Source organism: Pinus tabuliformis, chromosome 5_2 (genome assembly GCF_031772625.1).
Source record: "Pinus tabuliformis cultivar Carrire ecotype Pingquan chromosome 5_2, CPIR1, whole genome shotgun sequence".
NCBI classification, from domain to species: Eukaryota; Viridiplantae; Streptophyta; class Pinopsida; order Pinales; family Pinaceae; genus Pinus; species Pinus tabuliformis.
In genome coordinates this window covers 128,003,870-128,023,303 of record NC_142306.1, presented here as the reverse complement: position 1 = coordinate 128,023,303, position 19,434 = coordinate 128,003,870, and the positions used below count along the sequence as shown (strand labels likewise).

Here is a 19,434-nt window from a genome sequence, read left to right as displayed (position 1 = left end):
GAGAGGATTCTTCCTCTTCGAATTCACTTCAAAGGATGACAAAGATCTGATCTTCCAAAACGGCCCCTACTTCATGGGCCCTCAGGGTTTGTACCTAAATAAATGGACTCCGGACTTTGATCCAGCAGTAGATGTACCCAAAGCATTCCCGGTGTGGGTTAGGCTTCCAAATCTCCCAGTTCATTGCTGGAATTGGGACTCTTTGATGCACATTGGAAATGCCCTTGGGAAATTTATAGATCGAGCGAATAATAAGGATCAATATGATTGCGCCAGGATCTGTGTAGAAGTAGATCTGGAGGTGGGGCTGCCAGAGGCCATCAAAATCAATGTCGGAAGCTGGACGCATGTGCAGAAACTGGACTATGAGCAGCTGCCCTTCAAATGCCAGAAATGCCATGTTTATGGCCACTTCGCCAAAGGCTGCCCGACCAACAATGAAGTTGTGCAGGGGAAGGAGGACGGCTGGAATCAAGTCAAGCATTCCAAAACTTCTTTCAAGACATAGAAGTCGGGAGGCACTAATGGCAAAGGTCCTCACCAGGCCTCTGCTCAGCAGATCCCGCCCAAGCCTGCTCTAGAAAATAAGTTCGATCCTCTTAGCTCGCAGCCAGAGGACACCCAGGAGGTCGTGGACCAAAAAGCAGTGTCTCCAAAAAAAGGTAGTCTGCCTATCTCTTCCAAGGATGCAAGTGTTGCAGAAAGCTCAAAAGGAATCCCTGTCGAAGTTGAGGAAGAGGACCAAGAGTCGGAAGACTCGGAGGAGGAAGGAGAAATAGGTGACTCCCAAACCTCTGTAAGGAGATCCACAAGAGGGCGCAAAATAGATCGGGAGAAAAGAGAGCAAGAAATGTACAAGGATAAGTTACAGGGCAGTCAACCAACTCTGGAGAGGTTGTTAGCAAAAAAGCCAAAGATGGCAAGAAACCAGTATTAAGGCTCCAAGGGAGCCCAGCAGAGCAAAGGTAAATAATGAAAATAGTATCCTTGAATTGTAGGGGTATGGGGAGAAAAATTAAGGAAGAGGCCATAAGAAACTTAATAAGAATAGAAGCCCCAGACATATTCCTTCTCCAGGAGACTAAGATGGAGGATTCAGACTTCCTCCAAACAAGCAAAAAACTCTGGAATAAAAGTAAAGCAATAGTTGTCTCAACTCGAGGAGCCTTTGGAGGGTTGGGTACTCTTTGGAATGATAGCAAGTTTTTGTTAGTGTCTGAGACTTCAAATACTCACTGGCTGATGCTAAAAATGCAGCATCTCGTTACTAAAGAAACTTTTTGTCTCTTCAATGTTTATGTGCCGGTCAATGCTGGAGAAAAAAAGGCCTGTTGGGACTCAATAAGAAGCCAAGCAGATCTAGGTAATCTAGATAACGTCATTATTGCAGGAGACCTAAATCTCACGTTGCACACTTCAGAAAAGCAAGGAGGCTGCATTGTGCGAGATCCGGCAAGGGAATGGGCAGAGGACCTCCTGCAAGATTGGGACCTGTTAGACATCAAGCCTGCTTCTGGTAAGTATACTTGGTCAAATAAAAGAGTAGGCCCTGGACACATTGTAGCAAGGCTGGATAGATTCTTTGTTCAAAGTTCCTTTCTTTTGCTTGGATTAGACGCTAGTATGCAAATCCTTTCTTGCAGCACCTTTGATCACAATCCTATCAAGCTTGAACTCCGGGCTCATACCGATCTTGGCCCCATCCCCTTCAAGTTTAGCCCTCTCTGGATCAAGGAACCCAATTTTTTGCAAATAGTCAAGGAAAGTTGGTCCCAACCAGTCAACGGATCTCCATTCTACGTGTGGGAAGAAAAGCTCAGAAGAACGAAATCTGCCCTAAAGTGTTGGGCCAAAACCCTTCCTAATCCAGCAGCTGAAAGGAAAAATCTCCAAAGTCAGCTAGATGCCCATCATTTGCTTTCGGAAGAGGCATATGTATCTAGAGAAATCCTCGATAAGGAGGTCCAACTCCAACAGCAATTTCATAAAGCCTGCCTGGCTGAAGAAGAATTTTGGAGGATTAAATCTCGCTGCCTTTGGCTCAAAGCAGGAGACAGAAATTCTTCATTCTTCCACAAGCAAGCTCAAGCCAGAAAATGCTTCAACTCCATTGCTGAAATCAAAGAAGATACTACCAATCACAAGGACTTTGCAAGCATCAAACGAGCAGCTTTTCTCCATTTCAAAAATCTGTACAGCGAGGATGTGAATACGACTCAGAATTCTTGTCTTCTGGACTGGGTTCCCCCTTCAATCTCTGCTGAGATGAACCACCAGCTAGAAGCTAAAGTCACCAAGGATGAGGTCAAAAATGCTCTCTTTGCCATGGACCCAGATAAAGCCCCAAGTCCAAATGGATTCTCCGCCAGATTTCTTCAAACCTGCTGGCACATTGTGGAAAAAGATCTCTATAAAATGGTCCAAAAATCCCAAGCCTGCCAAAAAATTGGAGGAAGTACAAACTCTGCGTTCCTTGCACTCATCCCCAAGGAGAAAGGCGCCAACTCCTTCAACAGATTTCGTCCCATCTCTCTTTGCAACACTGGCTACAAATTGATCACCAAAGTAATAGCTAACTGGCTGAAATATCTCTCCCTAAAATCATTCTAGAGAATCAAGGGGGCTTCATTCATGGTAGACAGCTAGTGGACAACTTCATTTTAGTTCAGGAGGCAATCCTTTCAAGTCAGCAACGTAAGGAAAAAGGTATGGCTATCAAACTGGACTTAGCAAATGCTTTTGATCGTGTTAGACATAATTTTCTCTTGAATGTTTTGCAAAAGTTTGGATTTGGGGAGAACTTCATAAACTGGATTCAGGCCTGCATCTCGGAGCCATGGATTGCTCCTCTAGTTAATGGCAGCACTGCTGGTTTTTTCAAAGCCTCAAGAGGACTAAGGCAGGGTTGTCCTCTGTCTCCTCTTATGTTTGTTCTTCAAGCCTCCGTTCTCAGTTTCCATCTAAATAAAAAAATGCAAGAGCAGGAGATTTCAGGGATTTGCATTGCAAGGGGAGTCAAAAGCATCAACCATGCCCTTTTTGCAGACGATACTCTGCTGCTTGGGGCTGCTTCGATCCACTCGGCCAACAGATTCAAAGAAGCTCTTGATGAGTTTTGTATGGCGTCGGGAAGTAGTCTCAACAAGGGGAAGTGCCACATTTACTGTTGGAACATTACGCCCATCTTGCTTAGTTCCATTGCCAGATGCTTTGGATTCGCAGCCTCTTCAGCTTGGACCTCGTTTAAATATCTTGGGCTCCCTATCTTTCTCAAGCGGGCCTATAGCAGGGATTGGCTCCCTCAAGTAGAAAAATTCAAGAACAAACTCCAGGCATGGGGATTCAACTGGCTTAATATTGCGGGCAAGTCAGTCCTCATCAAAGCTGTGCTCTGCAGTCTCCCCTTATTTCAGTTCTCAGTACTCCTTGCTCCAATTGGCATTCTTCAGAAAATGGACCAGCACATTCGCAATTTCTTTTGGAAGGGAGGCAAACAAAATGAGAGGAAAATCCCTCTTGTTAATTGGGAGACTGTCCTCAAGCCTCAGATGGAGGGAGGATTAAATTTCAAGAACCTTTCCCTTCAGAACATTGCCATGGGAGCCAAGCTTCTCTGGAAAATTATTGCGCCCAAGCCTGGCTGGGCCCAATTAGCGCTATGGAGGAAGTATTTCAAAGGCAAGAGAGTTAGATGCCTGGATGGGCCTCTCCCCCAAGGCGTCTCTCCATTTGTAAGACTCTGCTCCAAAGCCACCCCCTTGATCCGCTCCAATGCTTACTGGATTCCTAGAAATGGGAAGAAAATCAATATTTGGACTGATCGCATCATGGATCGAGACCCGATTGGTGATTTCCCCTCCGTGAAGGCGCTGCGAGACTGGTTGACCGCTTCAGGAAAATCCACGTTGTGGGATATATCCATGTGGGCTGGCTGGAGTTTTAATGATTTACCTCTGGATCTTCTACAGGATTCCAGCTGCCTCCGTGCTATGCTGAATGGAATTGCCCCCTCGCATATTCGCAGAAAAGACTCGCGTGGCTGGGGTACACTGTCTGCAGGTTACACAGTAGCCCAAGGCTATGCTAAACTCGCTTTGAGACCGAATGTCCCTCCTGACCCGGCTGCGTGGAAGGCAGTCTAGCGCATTTCCTCTCTGCCCAAAATCGACATGTTCTGTTGGCTCCTATGCCACAGGAAAATCCTCACTGATGACAAACTACAGAGACGTGGATTCCATGGCCCGTCCAGGTGTTCCCTGTGCAAAGAGAATGTGGAATGTGCCATGCATCTCATCTTAAACTGTAATTTCACTGTGCAGGTCTGGAGAGAGCTGATGGATCACTGGAACCCCAATTTTGTTCTCCCCGTCTCCATAACTGATCTTTTTGCTAATTGGCAGAACAGTTATCCCGGTCCTCCTCCCAAAAACAAAGTGATTAAAGCGGCTTGGTCTTCCCTTCTTAAAATTTGCTGCTGGCAGATCTGGCTAGAGCGAAACAGCAGAATTTTTAGAAGCACTCAGCATGATGTCAAGGTGGTAGCGGCTAAGATAAAGTTTCAGTTAAAAGAATGCTTGGGAGATCAAAAAGACGATTCAAATCTCAATCAGTTAGATACTGTTTGGGGGGCCTCCTTAAATCTGCAATTTCACCAAGCCATCAGAAATATCTCCTCTCCCAAAGAATGGCAAATAAGGGGAAAAAATAAGGAAGACTTTCAAGATTGGATCTCCAATCAAAAGGTTCACTCTCTCTTCTTTGACGAGGCAGCAAAAGGAAATCCTGGCAAGGCTGGGGCAGGAGGAACTGTAAAAAACACTGAAGGCATATCGATCCATAGCTTTGCTTGGGGTCTGGGGATCAACTCCAGCATTCAAGCTTAGGCATTGGCCCTCTTCCAAGGTCTCAAGTTGCTCTTGAATTTGGAAATCAAGGAGGCAAACATTTTTGGGGATTCTCAAGTGATAATAAAAATCATGGTGACCAACTCATCCCCTCGGGACTTAAGATTGGCAAGGCTGTTATCTAGAATTAGAAGTTTGGGGAAACTGTTCCAAAACCTGAAATACTTCCACGTTCTGAGAGACAACAACACAGAAGCAGATCTTGAAGCTAATAAAGCTGCTCTTCTCTCTGTCGGGGCAATGATAAGAGACGGGGACGAAACATGGGATCCAATTCCATAATTAGTCAGTTGATATGTTTTATTTCTTGCTACTAAAACAGTTTTTTTGTATTTATAAGCTTGGGCAAATCACATAAATCGATTCCATAGCTGTAACCAAAAAGAGCTGGAAGCGGAACACAAGCTCCATAGCACTTCAGGTTGTTGAAACTATTTGGGTCTTGCTCCCTCTCATTGTAATCTAAAATCTGGCATTTAGACCACTAAGCTAATATAATCCATAACTGTTTCTGTGAAAAATAAAAAAATCAAATAGGATTAGAAATCATCTACATTAAAATCAATGCATCTAGTGCAAGTAATCAAATATCATTAGAAATCAACATCTACACTAAAATAAATGCATCTAGTCCAAGCAATCAAATAGGATTAGAAATCACCATCTACACTAAAACCAATGCAACTAGTGCAATAAATATTATTCCCTCTATCCTCCCTCCATCTATATCTATATCTCCCTCCATCTCTCCTTCTTTGTCTCTTTATCTCACCCCCCAAACACACACGCTCTCTCACTCCATATCTATCAATCTCTCTGTCCCTCCCTCCCTGTCTCCATCTCTCTCTTCTTTCTCTTCACCTTCCATCTATATCTCTATCTCCCTCGGTCTCTCTATATCACCCCCAAAACATACACTCTCTTTCTCCAATATATCTATCTATCACTCCCTCCTCCTCTCCCTCTCTCTCTCTCTTCCCCTTCTCTCCCTCTCCCCTGCTTCTATCTTTCTTCCCTCCTGCTATCGTCTCTCCTTCTCTCTCCATCTCCCTTATCACTCTCTCTCTCTCTCTCTCTCCACCTTTCTCTATCTATGTCATTCTTCTTACCTCCCTCTCTCTCCCTCTCCATCTCTGTCGCTATTTCCCTACCTCTCTCACATCCTCTCTCTCTTCCTTTCTCTCCCTCCTCTCTATCTCTCTCTCTCCTTCTCTCCATCTCTCCTTCTTTGTCTCTTTATCTCACCCCAAAACATACACAGTCTCTCTCCATCTCTCCCTTGTCGCTCCCTCTCTCTACCCACTTATCACTCTCTATGGCTTTCTTCTTCCCTCCCTCTCTCCCCCTCCAACTCCATCTCTCTATCCATCCCTCTCTCCCCTTCCAACTCCATCTCTTTATCACTCCCTCTCTCCCCTTCCAACTCCATCTCTTTATCACTCCCTCTCTCCTCCTCTCTCTCAAGTCCTCTCTTTCATCCTTCCTCTCTCTCATATCCTTCCTCCCCTTTGCCTCCATCTCTCCTTCTATGTCTCTTTATCTCACCCCTCTCTCCCCCTCCAACTCCATATCTTTATCACTCCTCTCTCCTCCTCTCTCTCAAGTCCTCTCTTTCATCCTTCCTCTCTCTCATATCCTTCCTCCCCCTTTGCCCCCATCTCTCCTTCTATGTCTCTTTATCACTCTCTATGGCTTTCTTCTTCCCTCCCTCTCTCCCCCTCCAACTCCATCTCTCTATCCATCCCTCTCTCCCCTTCCAACTCCATCTCTTTATCACTCCCTCTCTCCTCCTCTCTCTCAAGTCCTCTCTTTCATCCTTCCTCTCTCTCATATCCTTCCTCCCCCTTTGCCTCCATCTCTCCTTCTATGTCTCTTTATCTCACCCCTAAACATACACACTCTCTCTCCCCCTCCAACTCCATCTCTCTATCCATCCCTCTCTCCCCTTCCAACTCCATCTCTTTATCACTCCCTCTCTCCCCTTCCAACTCCATCTCTTTATCACTCCCTCTCTCCTCCTCTCTCTCAAGTCCTCTCTTTCATCCTTCCTCTCTCTCATATCCTTCCTCCCCCTTTGCCCCCATCTCTCCTTCTATGTCTCTTTATCACTCTCTATGGCTTTCTTCTTCCCTCCCTCTCTCCCCCTCCAACTCCATCTCTCTATCCATCCCTCTCTCCCCTTCCAACTCCATCTCTTTATCACTCCCTCTCTCCTCCTCTCTCTCAAGTCCTCTCTTTCATCCTTCCTCTCTCTCATATCCTTCCTCCCCCTTTGCCTCCATCTCTCCTTCTATGTCTCTTTATCTCACCCCTAAACATACACACTCTCTCTCCATCTCTTCCTTGTCACTCCCTCTCTCTCCACTTCTCACTCTCTATGTATTTCTTCTTCCCTCCCTCTCTCCCCCTCCAACTCCATTTCTTTATCCCTCCCTCTCTACTCCTCTCTCTCTCAAGTGCTCTCTCTCCCTTTCTCTTCCCCCATCTCTCTCTCTCTCTCTCTCTCTCTCTCTCTCTACCCTCCAATCCTCTCACTATTTCACTCCCTCTCTCCTCCTCTCTCTCAAGTCCTCTCTCTCATCCTTCCTCTATCTACCTTTCTCTCCCACCTCCCTCTCTCTTCCCCCATCTCTCTCTTTCTCTCTGCCCTCCAATCCTCTCACTATGTCCCTTCCTCTCTCCTTCTCTCTCTCCCACCTCCATCTTTACGTCTCCCTCTCCCTCTCTCTCTCCTCATTTCTCCTCTCCCCTCGCCTTAAGTTTATCTCCATCTCTCCCTTGTCACTCCCCCTATTTCTCCACCTCTATCACTCTATGTCTTTGTTCTTCCCTCCCATATATATATAGAGTTAATATATATATCACGATATATTAAGATATATTATAATATAACAAATTTAATATTGTATTAATCCAAAGTTATTAAATTCATTGATATTAATATTATAATATATTAGTATGAATATTAGATTTAATAATAATAATAATATTAGTGTTAATAATGTTTTTTTGCATGGTATTAATAATAATTTGGTCCATGGTATTCACCGCATAGGCTTGGTATATAATTAAATGTTGATTTCTAATCCTATTTGATATATTTTTATTTATTCACCATACCTCTTTTATATTTGTTTATTTACCATACCTCTTTTTTAAATATGGTATTTGGCCCATGGTATTAATAATAATTTGTCCCATGGTATTTGGCCCATAGGCTTCACCTAAATAAAACCTATGTTTTTTTATTTTTTGTAAATATAAAGAGATTTTTGGAGTAAATATAAAAAGAGGTTTTATTTATTTACCATACCTCTAGTTTATTTATATTTGTATTTATTTACCATATCGGGTTTATTTATATTTTTTTGTTTACCAAATCTCTTTTTATGTATATTGTGTTTATACACAATAATAATTAAATTGATTTTTAAATAGGGTCGACATTAGATTAAAAATGTTAAATGTTAAACATTACATGTTAAATTTAAGTTTACGTGGTTTACATGTTTTGAGATCTACCCCATAATAGTCCCAACAAATAAACTAGGAAACTTTATGTAATATTACTATTGCAATGCTGCAATGTGGTGTGAATATTTGTTTTCCCTATGCAAATAGGAATTTGACCCCTAATATATATTACTTCCAGCTAACCCATTACTTCGTTGCACAACCATTCTATCATAGCTTATTTTCCATGTTAATATCTGACAGATTTTGTTGTGTTAATGACTTAAAATGAACACCAATCGTGTTAATGACTGAGAACGAACACCAATCCAGCTGGTGCCATGAATATAGAATGAATTTCGTTCTGTTAATGAATTTTTAATTGTTTATTTATATGGTTATGTAAGTTATTGTTTAAGTCGACATTATTTAGATTTTATTTTATAGATTTTTTTTAGTTTTTTATTTTGGCCAACATTAGTGAAATTTCAGCCAGATGAACACACTTACACATCTACCCCATACTGGGTTGTAGAATACGCCTTTCGGTGCAACCAATTTAAGTGACAAGTACTTGGCCAAAAATCAATGTGTCATTTAATTGTTTAAAATGGATTTAAAACCACATAGGAAAAAAGAATGGAAGATTTGTGCTCTGATCTGTGACAAGATTCAAATCTCAATGAAAGTTGTCAATGGGCCAATTCAAACCAATGATGGAGCTCACTGAGAATCTCCATGGCCTGTCCACCACAATGGGTACATAAATGTATATTTTTTCCTTAATCAAGATTCATAGTCCCCCACAAAGAGCTCATTTGCCAAATTATGAAAATGTAAAGTAAATGTGAGTACAATGTCCCATATTCAAATCCAGGGATGTTAACTCGTGACCTTGTGATAGGGGCAGCAAGGACCCACCTAAGGGTTATAGTGGTAGTGGTTAGAATCGACCTCATGTCATGTGAATACGAGACAACCCAATTGTTGATTTCCCTAGCATTAAAAAAAAAATGAAAATGATTCATAGTCCTTGTCATTTTTTCATTGGTGCCAGCGAATAAAGCAGTAAAGTGACATTGAAACTAAAACTATAATAACATGCACATTCCAAATGCTTTATTCAGAGTAACAAAGTGAATACAGTGAATCAAGGAGGACACCACAGTGCATCTCCAACATATTAGCTTTATAATATTAAATGCTTTGTTTAGAGTGAATCCAGTGAATCAAGGAGGACACCACACTACATCTCCAACATATTAATTTTATAATATTTTTATTTTTATTTATTAAATATGTTTAATTTGTTTATTTTATTAAAATTTTGTATTTTATTTTTTATAATTTTAGTTAAGAAAGACATAAAATTTTACTTTGACATTGATAAGAAAGTCTATATTGGAATTGTATGGAAGGTTCCAAATTGAATGATGGGGGTATGTTTAATCATTATCCAACGTTAAACTCGAGCAACGATTAACATCGTCACTCAAAATGTGCAACCAACACTTTGCCACAAAAGGGCCAAACCAATATAAAATTGACATGTCTCTACTAAGGACGGATCATCATTGTAACAAAAAAAAGGTCCATTATTGTTGTGGCAACAATAGAATTATCACGCCCACTTAGAAAATTAATGATATAAATGCCATTCCACTTATATTAGTTTGTTGGTTTCCCCCTGTCTGCGAAGAAGAAAGATATAAAACGACAAATTTTCTAACAAGCTAAAATATACGATGAATTTTTTGACAAGCAATTCTCTAACAAGATAAAATATACACATATATGTAAGGTGATATATGGCTAGATCTATTTTGTGAGGTGTTATTTTTTTGTAAACAAATGTCGGTGAGGGATTGATATTGGGCCTACCAACTTTCATCTACCATATAACTTATATGGCTAGGCTAGTAATATTATTTCTAGGCATAAGTTAACCCTTTTCTAACATCTTTCATCGATTTCTATTATTCACATTTTTGGGACTCCATTCCTCCAAACAGTGTTTGTTTGCATCTCCATTCTAGAAATGATGTTGGCATTGACATGAATATAGGCACTCATTGGTATATGCAGAGATTACAACATTATGCATGGTGGCATAATGTACTCATTAGCCTCAACAACCAGTTCATGCACACTTCCTCCCTACATCCTCAAAAATTTCATTTGAATTGCAATTCCCTGTTTGATTTGTGTGGTTACAAGTTCTTTCCTTGACAAGTTTAATCCATCAACAATAAAGGGTGGGTCAATTCAAGGAGGGTTGATAATAAAAAAAAGGGAAGAATCACAATAAGAAATTCATTTGAATTGCCCTTTCTCTCCAAGCTCTATTCTTCAACTCATTCTTAATGTTCAGCAAAATCAATGCATCAACAACATTTCAACTGCACTATCAACTCTAGGAAACCTATAAAAGTTGTCATTAACCTAAAACTAGAATTTAGGTAGTGATATATTGGGATGGATCTGTAAGATCATGGGGAAATACTACCTTTGTACATAACACTACTCAACCTTGCCTTCTAGTCCGTGGTTGAATTATCAATTTTATTCCTCATGATGAAATGTATAATTATGAAAATTGTGTGATTGATACTCAATCGAAGAGCATTCATTGTTATGTATTACAATCCTTCATCAATAGCAAAGAGACATATATGTTTTGACTTGGATTTTGGTTTTAGCCTCTATAATTTCAATCATGTGTCCATGGGTTTGTACATTTCTAGTTTCTAATGTTGCCTACCATAAGTCAAAAGGGTTGCTTATCTAGAGATGAGGAGGGGTTGAATCAATATAAGACAACTTTTACTTATTCCAACATGATGAACCATAAAAAATCAATCACATGTGAGATATATTAGCTGCAAAACATGGAACAAAAGATCCATATGTGGACCCCTTTGTTGGCTTTAACAACCATTCATGAAGCAAGTGATACAGGGAATAATATTCAAGAAACCCCCGAAAGGGAAAAATATATTATAAAAACATATTCCTGTATGTAATTCTATTATACAAGATGGTTGCAATATAACGATGGTGACCATAACAAATACATCAATTTAGATAAATTTGTTCAAACCACCACCATAACTATCTCCTCAAATCTTTCCATGAATCTCTCACTAAATTTCTATCCTTATTTTCACTCATTCCTCTCAATCTCTTAATCTTACATATACTTCTATTCTTGATCTACCTCATTACATTTCTCATTACATAATATAAATATTAAATGTTATTCACAAGCAGTAGTTATTCCATCATACTCCCCCTTAACAAGTACTTGTGAATTCACCATGTTTAGTTGTCTTCTGAATTAGTCATATCTTCATCCTCAATCTTCTGCAATCTTCATTCTTGTTCTTCTACGTTCATCTTCATTTACTCCAACTTTCACATTGTACCTGCAAAAACATAACTAATGTCTTTGTTGAAATCCATATATAATATAAAAGTTACCATCCACATGAATACATGGGTTTCCAGTGGTTGTATTCGTTGGTTCTCTAGGAAACCTTTTCTCATACATGGTTTAACAACATATCTTTACATCTATACATTCAACTTGCCTACATCATCAACTTGGATTTTCTCGATTACCCGTAACCATAACCTAGGTTTTCTTGGATTAAACATAACCATATAAACTTCAAGTGGCTTCTTCTCACCACCACAAACTTTCCTTTCTCGCAACAATCATAAGTGGTTATTTAGTACCACTTTTGTCTTCATGACAAGTCGTCATTCAACACCATTGCCTCTTTAATGGGGGTAGACTTGCCTCATCGGGCATTACATTGAGTTAGGTACATTCAATTTCAATTTAGGCCAACCTAGTCTGTCCTTTCCATATCAAATACAAACATTTCCTCATCGAATAACTTTGGGGACCCTTAAACTTTTTTAGGGATGTTATTTTCATGGATGTACTGCATTTGTATCTAAATTTTAAAAACAAGGTACTATTGTTTACCTTGCTTGATGTCCTTGCTTGTATCTTCATCTTCCTTATTCTTCTTTCACTTCTCTCATCTTCCTTTCTCATTGCTTCTCTTATGTTGCTTCATTATTTCACTTATCGTGTATTTGGTTGCTTCTACTACTCATTATTGTTGCATCAACACTTTTCCTTTGTCCTTGGCCTTTCACTGTTGCATTATGCTTTAAACTTTTTGTACTCAAATCTAGGAGTCCATCATCTTCTTTCAGCATCTTGCACTTTTATCTCTCGTCTTTTTCTTTCATGGAGTTTGCTTCTCTCTTCATCTATCTGTTTCATTTAATGGAATCTTCTTCTCTTTGTTTCTTTTTCATCTTCTTCTATCAGCTGCTTTTAGCATCTTCATGCATAATTCTTCATTGTACCGACAAAAATAGTTTCTTGTAGGAAGGTTGCCTTCATCCAACAAAATACTTGCAATCTTCTACATTCATCTACAGTTACATGCTTACAAAAAAAATATTTTCTGTTGGAGTTAATCAAGACCCAACAAGACACATATGACCTTGCCTTCGCAAATGTAATTGACGCACCATTGTCGTGATTTGACATGACTTAAACTTGACTTTGACTTTGACATGATTTTAACTTTGTTTGACATATTTTGACTATAAACTTGTGATTTGACTTCAACTCTTTACATCAGCAGACCTTGGGTGTCTAGAACAACTGAAAATGCACCCTTTTCATACAACACAATAATGTTTTATTCATGACTTGAGCTATAAATTGACTCCAATTCAAACTCAATTTCGATTATACACTTGTATTTACTTTGCTTTAGGTAAGACTCTAACTTGACTTACAATGAATAACAAAAAATAAGTTTGACTTTAACTCCTTAAGCATATTTTTAGACTTGAACACTTTTTTTTTGTTTATCCATTTGTCTGAGTCTTGAGATGGTTGCAAGCTTAACCTTTGGCTTGATAAACATCGACCCAAGGGCATCTAAGTCATCAAAATCACCCGAGAATCACACCTAGCCTGGGCCACACCAGCCCTTAACATGGTTGGAATTTTGCCCAAAGTGTCTCAAACTAGTGACCTTTACATCACGAAGTGACCTAATAGTACACCCCATCACCATCTATACAAATCTTTATCATTGCTCCATCAACCACACATTTTTAATGTGAAATTTTCATAACATGCCCATGACCACTTCCAAATTTCCATAATAAGCATCCCACTAAAAATACGAAAGTCCTTAAATACAATGCCTTTAACATCTCAATATGAGCTTTACAAATTCACTGTGACTTTACATTTTACGTTTTTGTAAGAGACACCATCCTTTTTATTTGATCTAAATTTGGGAGGAAACTTGATCGTCCTCTGACACTTTGCAAGTTATAACAAAATGGGTCTTTAAAGGTAAAATTAGTTTCACAACCTCTTCAAAGATGATGAGTTAAGTTTTCACATGAACTTAAAAAATGAAACCATTCATATGCAACTCAATAAGATAAACACGAAGAGAAGAAACCACCAAGTGATAATGGAGTTCACCCCTCTTGGGCCACATCTCCGGGCATTGCTCAAATGGCTAGGCTGCTTTATTGATTTCAGCAGCAAATGAGCACATTACAAATTGTTGACTCTAGAGTGGCATATTTCTCCTACAAAGAAAAATTTTCCTACAAATAACTCTCACTCCAAAAAGATGATTCCCTACAACAAGTCATGGTCATGTCAACAGAAAAAGGACTCTCTCATAATAGGTCCTTGTACTCCACCTGAAATCAAGAAGAATAAACATACAACTACCTCACCATGAAGTGTTGAAAAGGGCTTCTCTCATAAGTACATTGAGAAAATAATAAAAATAGATGCTCTACTAAAGTAACAATTGCTGCAGATGAAAGTGGAAGGCTGGAAAACCTCTAACTAGGCTCTTTCAATGCTCCAATATGTCTCCATCTTGCTTCAAAAATCCATCTGCCTCTAGCACAAAAGGACTTGACTCTACAAAATGTCCATCATACAGTGCTCAAATTAGAAACATGAGGCTGCTATTGAGTATGGGACCCTTAAAAACCCCTATCTAGGCTCTTCTTGAGCTCAAAAAGGTTAAAAATTGAACAAGATATGCCTCTTGGAACCAAGCTCTGTTATTTGTCCTAAAAATTGGCAAAAACTGTTAACTGTGTGATGAATTTTCCCTTTACACATTCCGCCAAGCGACAATTTTGCCCGGGACCCTTGTTAAACACACATGGGCAGTGAGAGAGATATGAAAGATAAAACATGCAATACAGTTTTTATTAACAACTGATATACATTTATAGTACACTGTTGTGACCGTTGGGTTTCACTTCCCTAGGTCTCTTGGACTGCTTTGGTCTATTCGGCTTCCACACTAACCCATTAAGGATTAGGTGTCCAACATTCCCCCCCTTAATCCGAAGGGTTATGTATGAGTCCAAGAAGAGAGCTGTAATACAAAGTGTGCAAAAAATGCATGGCAGCACTAGGCTGAATGTGCTCTATGAAATGTTGGTAAAAAGGGCGGTGGTTTAAGGATGACCACCAACACTGGAACACTTAGTGCAGTTCCTAGAACTCTTCCAAAACTGGCAAGAAACTGAAGTTTTCTGCTAGAGGAAGTGATCCTATTGTTTTAAAGAGGGAAACCTTCAACCATAAAAGGGAGGTCTCACCCCACATAAAAGGTAAAACTTCAACCTAAAAAGGGAAGTCTCAACCTGTGATGGTTTAAGGATAACCAACAACTCTGGAATGCTTAATGCAATTCCTCAAACTCTTCCAAAACTGGCAAGAAGCTGGAGTCTTCTGCTAGAGGAAGTGTTCTCAATTTTGTTCCTGGAATTCTTCCAAAACTGGCAAGAAGCTGAAGTCTTCTGCTAGAGGAAGTGTCCCAGATTGCCAACTAAAGGCATGTTCACGGGCATCTTTGTCTCTGGCTACAACTCTGAAACTGGTGTGGTAGGTTGTGGCTCAGGCTCGCTTGATGTGACTTTGAAGCTTGTAGATGACCATCATTTCCCCCCCTGTCAGATACAAGGTGAGATGATGGAGGAAACTCAACTGCAAGACTGTTCAATATTCTGGAACAAGTTCTGACATGTGTTTGGAATATCTTCTTGGATGTTGATGCCCATTGCCAAGAAGCGATCCATCTAAGATGAATCTTTGTTCTTGCAGGACGTTTGTTTCTGAAGCATCTGTGTGAAGAATGACTGGTTTTATGGCAGTGCTTACATGGATGAAGATCAAAACAGTGATCTTTCAGATGGCCAACTCGGTCACAGTGTTGGCATTTTACAATCTGTTGTTGCTGTGGAAGAGAGGCAGAGTCTGGAGCAGATGGAGTTGAACTGTCATGATGAGCAGGTGAACTGTCATGAATGAATCCAGCACTCTGAAACTGAATACATTTTGAGTAGTCTGGAATATGAAAGGACAAGTCCTTGTTATATCCAAGACCATTTCTGTGCTTGTTGTGGACAAGATGTTCCTAAGGTCTGATGATGGGCTTGGGAAGTGCAGACTGAGTTTCTGCATCTGCATGTACAATTGTTGCTTTATTGGGTACTGGATCTGAATGAACTTGAACAATATTGACTTGCTGTTTATGGGAGTCTGCTTCATTGTTCTGAACAGAAACAGGTTCAGAATGACTCCTTCGTTTTAATTTTTCTTGCTGTAGCTGTGTTTCAAGCTGCAAAAAATCAATTTTCTCTTGTGCATATTGTAGACATGTCTGAATTTCTGAGAGAGAGCCTTTGCTGATTTGGAATGTTTCATGATTAGAGGAATGTATCAGAGTTTTTAAGAACTCTAATATTTCAGTAATTCGAGGCATATTCTTCATTGTCAAAATTACACCCCTTTAAAAGACTAATTACAACTATGACCCAATGAGTAAAAGTAACACCCACTCACAGTACAAAGACACAGAAAAATCCTTTGTAAATGTGCAGCAAATGAATCAAGGAACAGAAACTATAATGAGTTTTAAATACAATGCTACACTGGAATAGCAGCAACTGCAAACTTGCTTGGATCCTTCAAATACTCGTTCACTATTCAACGTATTTCAACACTTCAGTATCAGCTAGTGAGAAGAATATACAGCCACACAAACAGCCTCTAAATGGCATCCAAATTGCGACAAACTCATTATGGTATGGTAGAAACTGACCCAAAATACCAACAGACCAACCAGCACAGAATCTTCTGAACAATTGTAAGTACACAACAGCAATCATACAAAAAATTATTCATCTATTGAACGTCATAAACAGCCTCTTGTTCTTCGAGAGAATAGCAAATATCCTTGCTGGCTAAAACTGTAGTACAAGAACTAGTGATTAAAGGAAGAGCTAAGCTGAAAGCAAGCTTCAAGTAGAGCAGTGTAGCAAAAGGCCCATGCTTCAACAATCAAAAGCTGGCAGGCTTTGTCTCGGCTACATTCACTCTTATTTGCCTCTTTTCCATAACGCCTTTTCCTCTATGTCTAAACGAAAGCAATTTGCATGCACCATGTCACGATGCACCCACTTGATCAAACCTACTATGGACAAGATCTATTATCAAACTGATTGGATCTATACCCCGCTGATAGAATCACTCATGTAGCTTCACATTTCATATTATCTCTCTTTGTAAGATTGAATTCGAATACAATGCTAATTTTCATGCCTAAAACCCATAAAGGCATCTTTCTGGGACAAGAGTTTTGGATCCAAATATAACCAGATCCATTAAAAGATGTTACTTATCTTCAGGCACAATAGCATATATTATACGGTCATAATGAGCTTAAAAGAGAACCGCACTTCCTTCTGATTTGTTTAGCCAGCTTGCCATATTCATGCAATGACTGTCAATCTAGATAAACCGACATTCTCTGAGCGAGTACCAGGAACAGCTTCTGGACTTTTGAGCTCAGCTTCTGGACTGTATATATGTTAACAGGTTCTGGACTGCGTATATGGAACAACGTTCATATACCTTAATCGGAGCAGCGTTCAAAACTTATGGGATCTCCGCCTGGCACCACGAACATGGGAAGAGACCTGGGCTCATCACGCTTCCGCTGCGTTCACACACCATTCATTTATGAACATAAACAGTAACCGAGCTTACAAAATGGCAAACCCCTTCATCTTCGGCTTCTTTACACTAGCAATCATTGGATCGTATATCATTCAGGCATGTCAAACCTCATTCGAAATTTAAGAACAGCAGCTTCAAAACTTATTCAGGGCGCACACACCATTTCGCTGAGACCACTGAGCGCAACACGAATACACCTTTTAAATCCAGCAGTTTCAAAATGTAATGGCAGCAGCTTCAAAACGTATTGGCAGCGTTTAAAACGGTTGTGACACCATTCACCGTCTGAATTCGGGAAACACACCATATGACGTTGCCGAGAGAATACAATTTTTAAAAATTACGGACAGAAAAAATTGAAATGACCAGCACCGACTTGAGTCTATCAATCCGAAAATTTAAGGTGCCTGTCGTAGCTGGATTTTCGCTGTGGATGTCCGTGGCAAACCTGTGATTGCGCAGTTGTCTGTTTCATTTTTTTTTTTTTTTGTCCAGACCATGCAACACATAAAAGGTTATTAAGCTTAACTCAATGTTGCATATCCATACCACTCACCGTGGCCATTAACGAAGAGATCAATCATACTTCAAAGGAGCACACGTGCTATCCAACATATAGCATCGCACTTCAGAATTAACTCACGAACTTCAACATAAATCATTGAACGCATAGAATTCAATCCTTAATTAATGCATCAAGGACTTCAATGCATATATATGAACCAAAATATAAAACTTCTTTGCATATGAGGTCAGTCAACGCAGAGAATTTCACCGAGAGAGCTTGGGATTTGACTTCACAAGTCTGCTTTCACAACCAGTGTTAACATTCAATGGACACAGGAAAAAGTAGGGAATCACGACAGATTTTCCAATCAAGGGAGAGATGCAGAGGATAGAAAATAATGGCAGACAATGGTAGGAAGGGCGAGGCTCCTCAAACCACCTTCCTCTAGTGATGGTCTCTAGTTATGGTGGTAGTCTCCTCTGACTGGAACATAACTCTCTTTACGATGACAGCCCAAAGCCCAGCGCTTTGCGTCGCTAGCAACTCATCAGACAATGCCAATCCTTCACACGTCAACCCAACAGCGTGAACTATCAAGCCATCGAAGTGAACTGCGCAATATTCATTCTGGCTGGCAAGTTCCAAGGAGAATCCGTTGAAACCGAAACGGAAATATATCACGCTGATACCAATACGACTCCTCAAGCTATTCAAACATTGTTAACATGGCAATCAATCGAATTAATACATAAGATTGTTATACCAACCAGCTCCACACGCTGAGTGTACATGCATCAATACAGGCATTCAATTACCAGACCCCACACACTGTAACACAAGCGTCCAGGGTTCAAACGTATGAAACGTCCAGCGTTCAAACGTATGTCAGGTGAATGTCAGATGAATGTCAGACAGAGAGCGCAGGTCTAATTTCAAGGGTCAGGACTGTAAAAGACAGAGGGCGCAGGTAAAGAATGGCACAAATAGCGCTGAGTGAAGGAGCGTTTTGTATGCAAAGAGCAGCGTTTTGTATGCAGGTGGAGTAGCTACAGGAGCAGCGTTCAGGCCAGTGGAAGCGTCAGAGCAGGAGAATAATGTCAGAATTTTCTATTTGGGGAATTGTGCACAGAGAATGCAGCTAAAATACTGCTGATAAAACATTCATGAAATGCAGAACTGACTTGCACAGAAAAGCCATAAAACAAATGGCTGAAATTGGAGCAGGACCAGCAATCGCCCGCTCTGATACCATGTTAAACACACATGGGCAGCGAGAGAGATATGAAAGATAAAACATGCAGTACAATTTTTATTAACAACTGATATACATTTATAGTACACTGTTGTGACCGTTGGGTTTCACTTCCCAAGGTCTCTTGGACTGCTTTGGTCTATTCGGCTTCCACACTAACCCATTAAGGATTAGGTGTCCAACAACCCTTGATATTTCTGCCAAAAAAGGT

General features: G+C 40.1%; 2 protein-coding genes across 2 annotated transcripts; both read left to right on the top strand.

The window, feature by feature from the left end:
• The first annotated feature begins 73 nt into the window (after positions 1-73).
• On the top strand, positions 74-508 carry LOC149157835 (uncharacterized). The gene has a single exon (XM_089433802.1). It carries the CDS (start codon positions 74-76, stop codon positions 506-508), a length of 435 nt encoding a protein of 144 aa, XP_089289928.1.
• A 578-nt stretch (positions 509-1,086) lies between these two features.
• Positions 1,087-4,883, top strand: LOC149157834 (uncharacterized). Its single transcript, XM_089433801.1, has 3 exons — positions 1,087-1,516; positions 2,611-4,133; positions 4,320-4,883. The coding sequence occupies exons 1-3, from the start codon at positions 1,087-1,089 to the stop codon at positions 4,881-4,883; spliced, it is 2,517 nt and encodes an 838-aa protein (XP_089289927.1).
• The last annotated feature ends 14,551 nt before the right edge of the window (positions 4,884-19,434 follow it).

What these genes read in the sequence shown, in the direction of transcription:
- LOC149157835 (XM_089433802.1), top strand. Translation starts at nt 74, where the DNA reads ATGGGCCCTCAGGGTTTGTACCTAAATAAATGGACTCCGGACTTTGAT.
- LOC149157834 (XM_089433801.1), top strand. Translation starts at nt 1,087, where the DNA reads ATGGAGGATTCAGACTTCCTCCAAACAAGCAAAAAACTCTGGAATAAA. An exon ending in AGACATCAAGCCTGCTTCTG is followed by an intron (nt 1,517 to 2,610) that starts GTAAGTATACTT and finishes AAATCATTCTAG; the next exon opens with AGAATCAAGGGGGCTTCATT. An exon ending in CTGACCCGGCTGCGTGGAAG is followed by an intron (nt 4,134 to 4,319) that starts GCAGTCTAGCGC and finishes TTCACTGTGCAG; the next exon opens with GTCTGGAGAGAGCTGATGGA.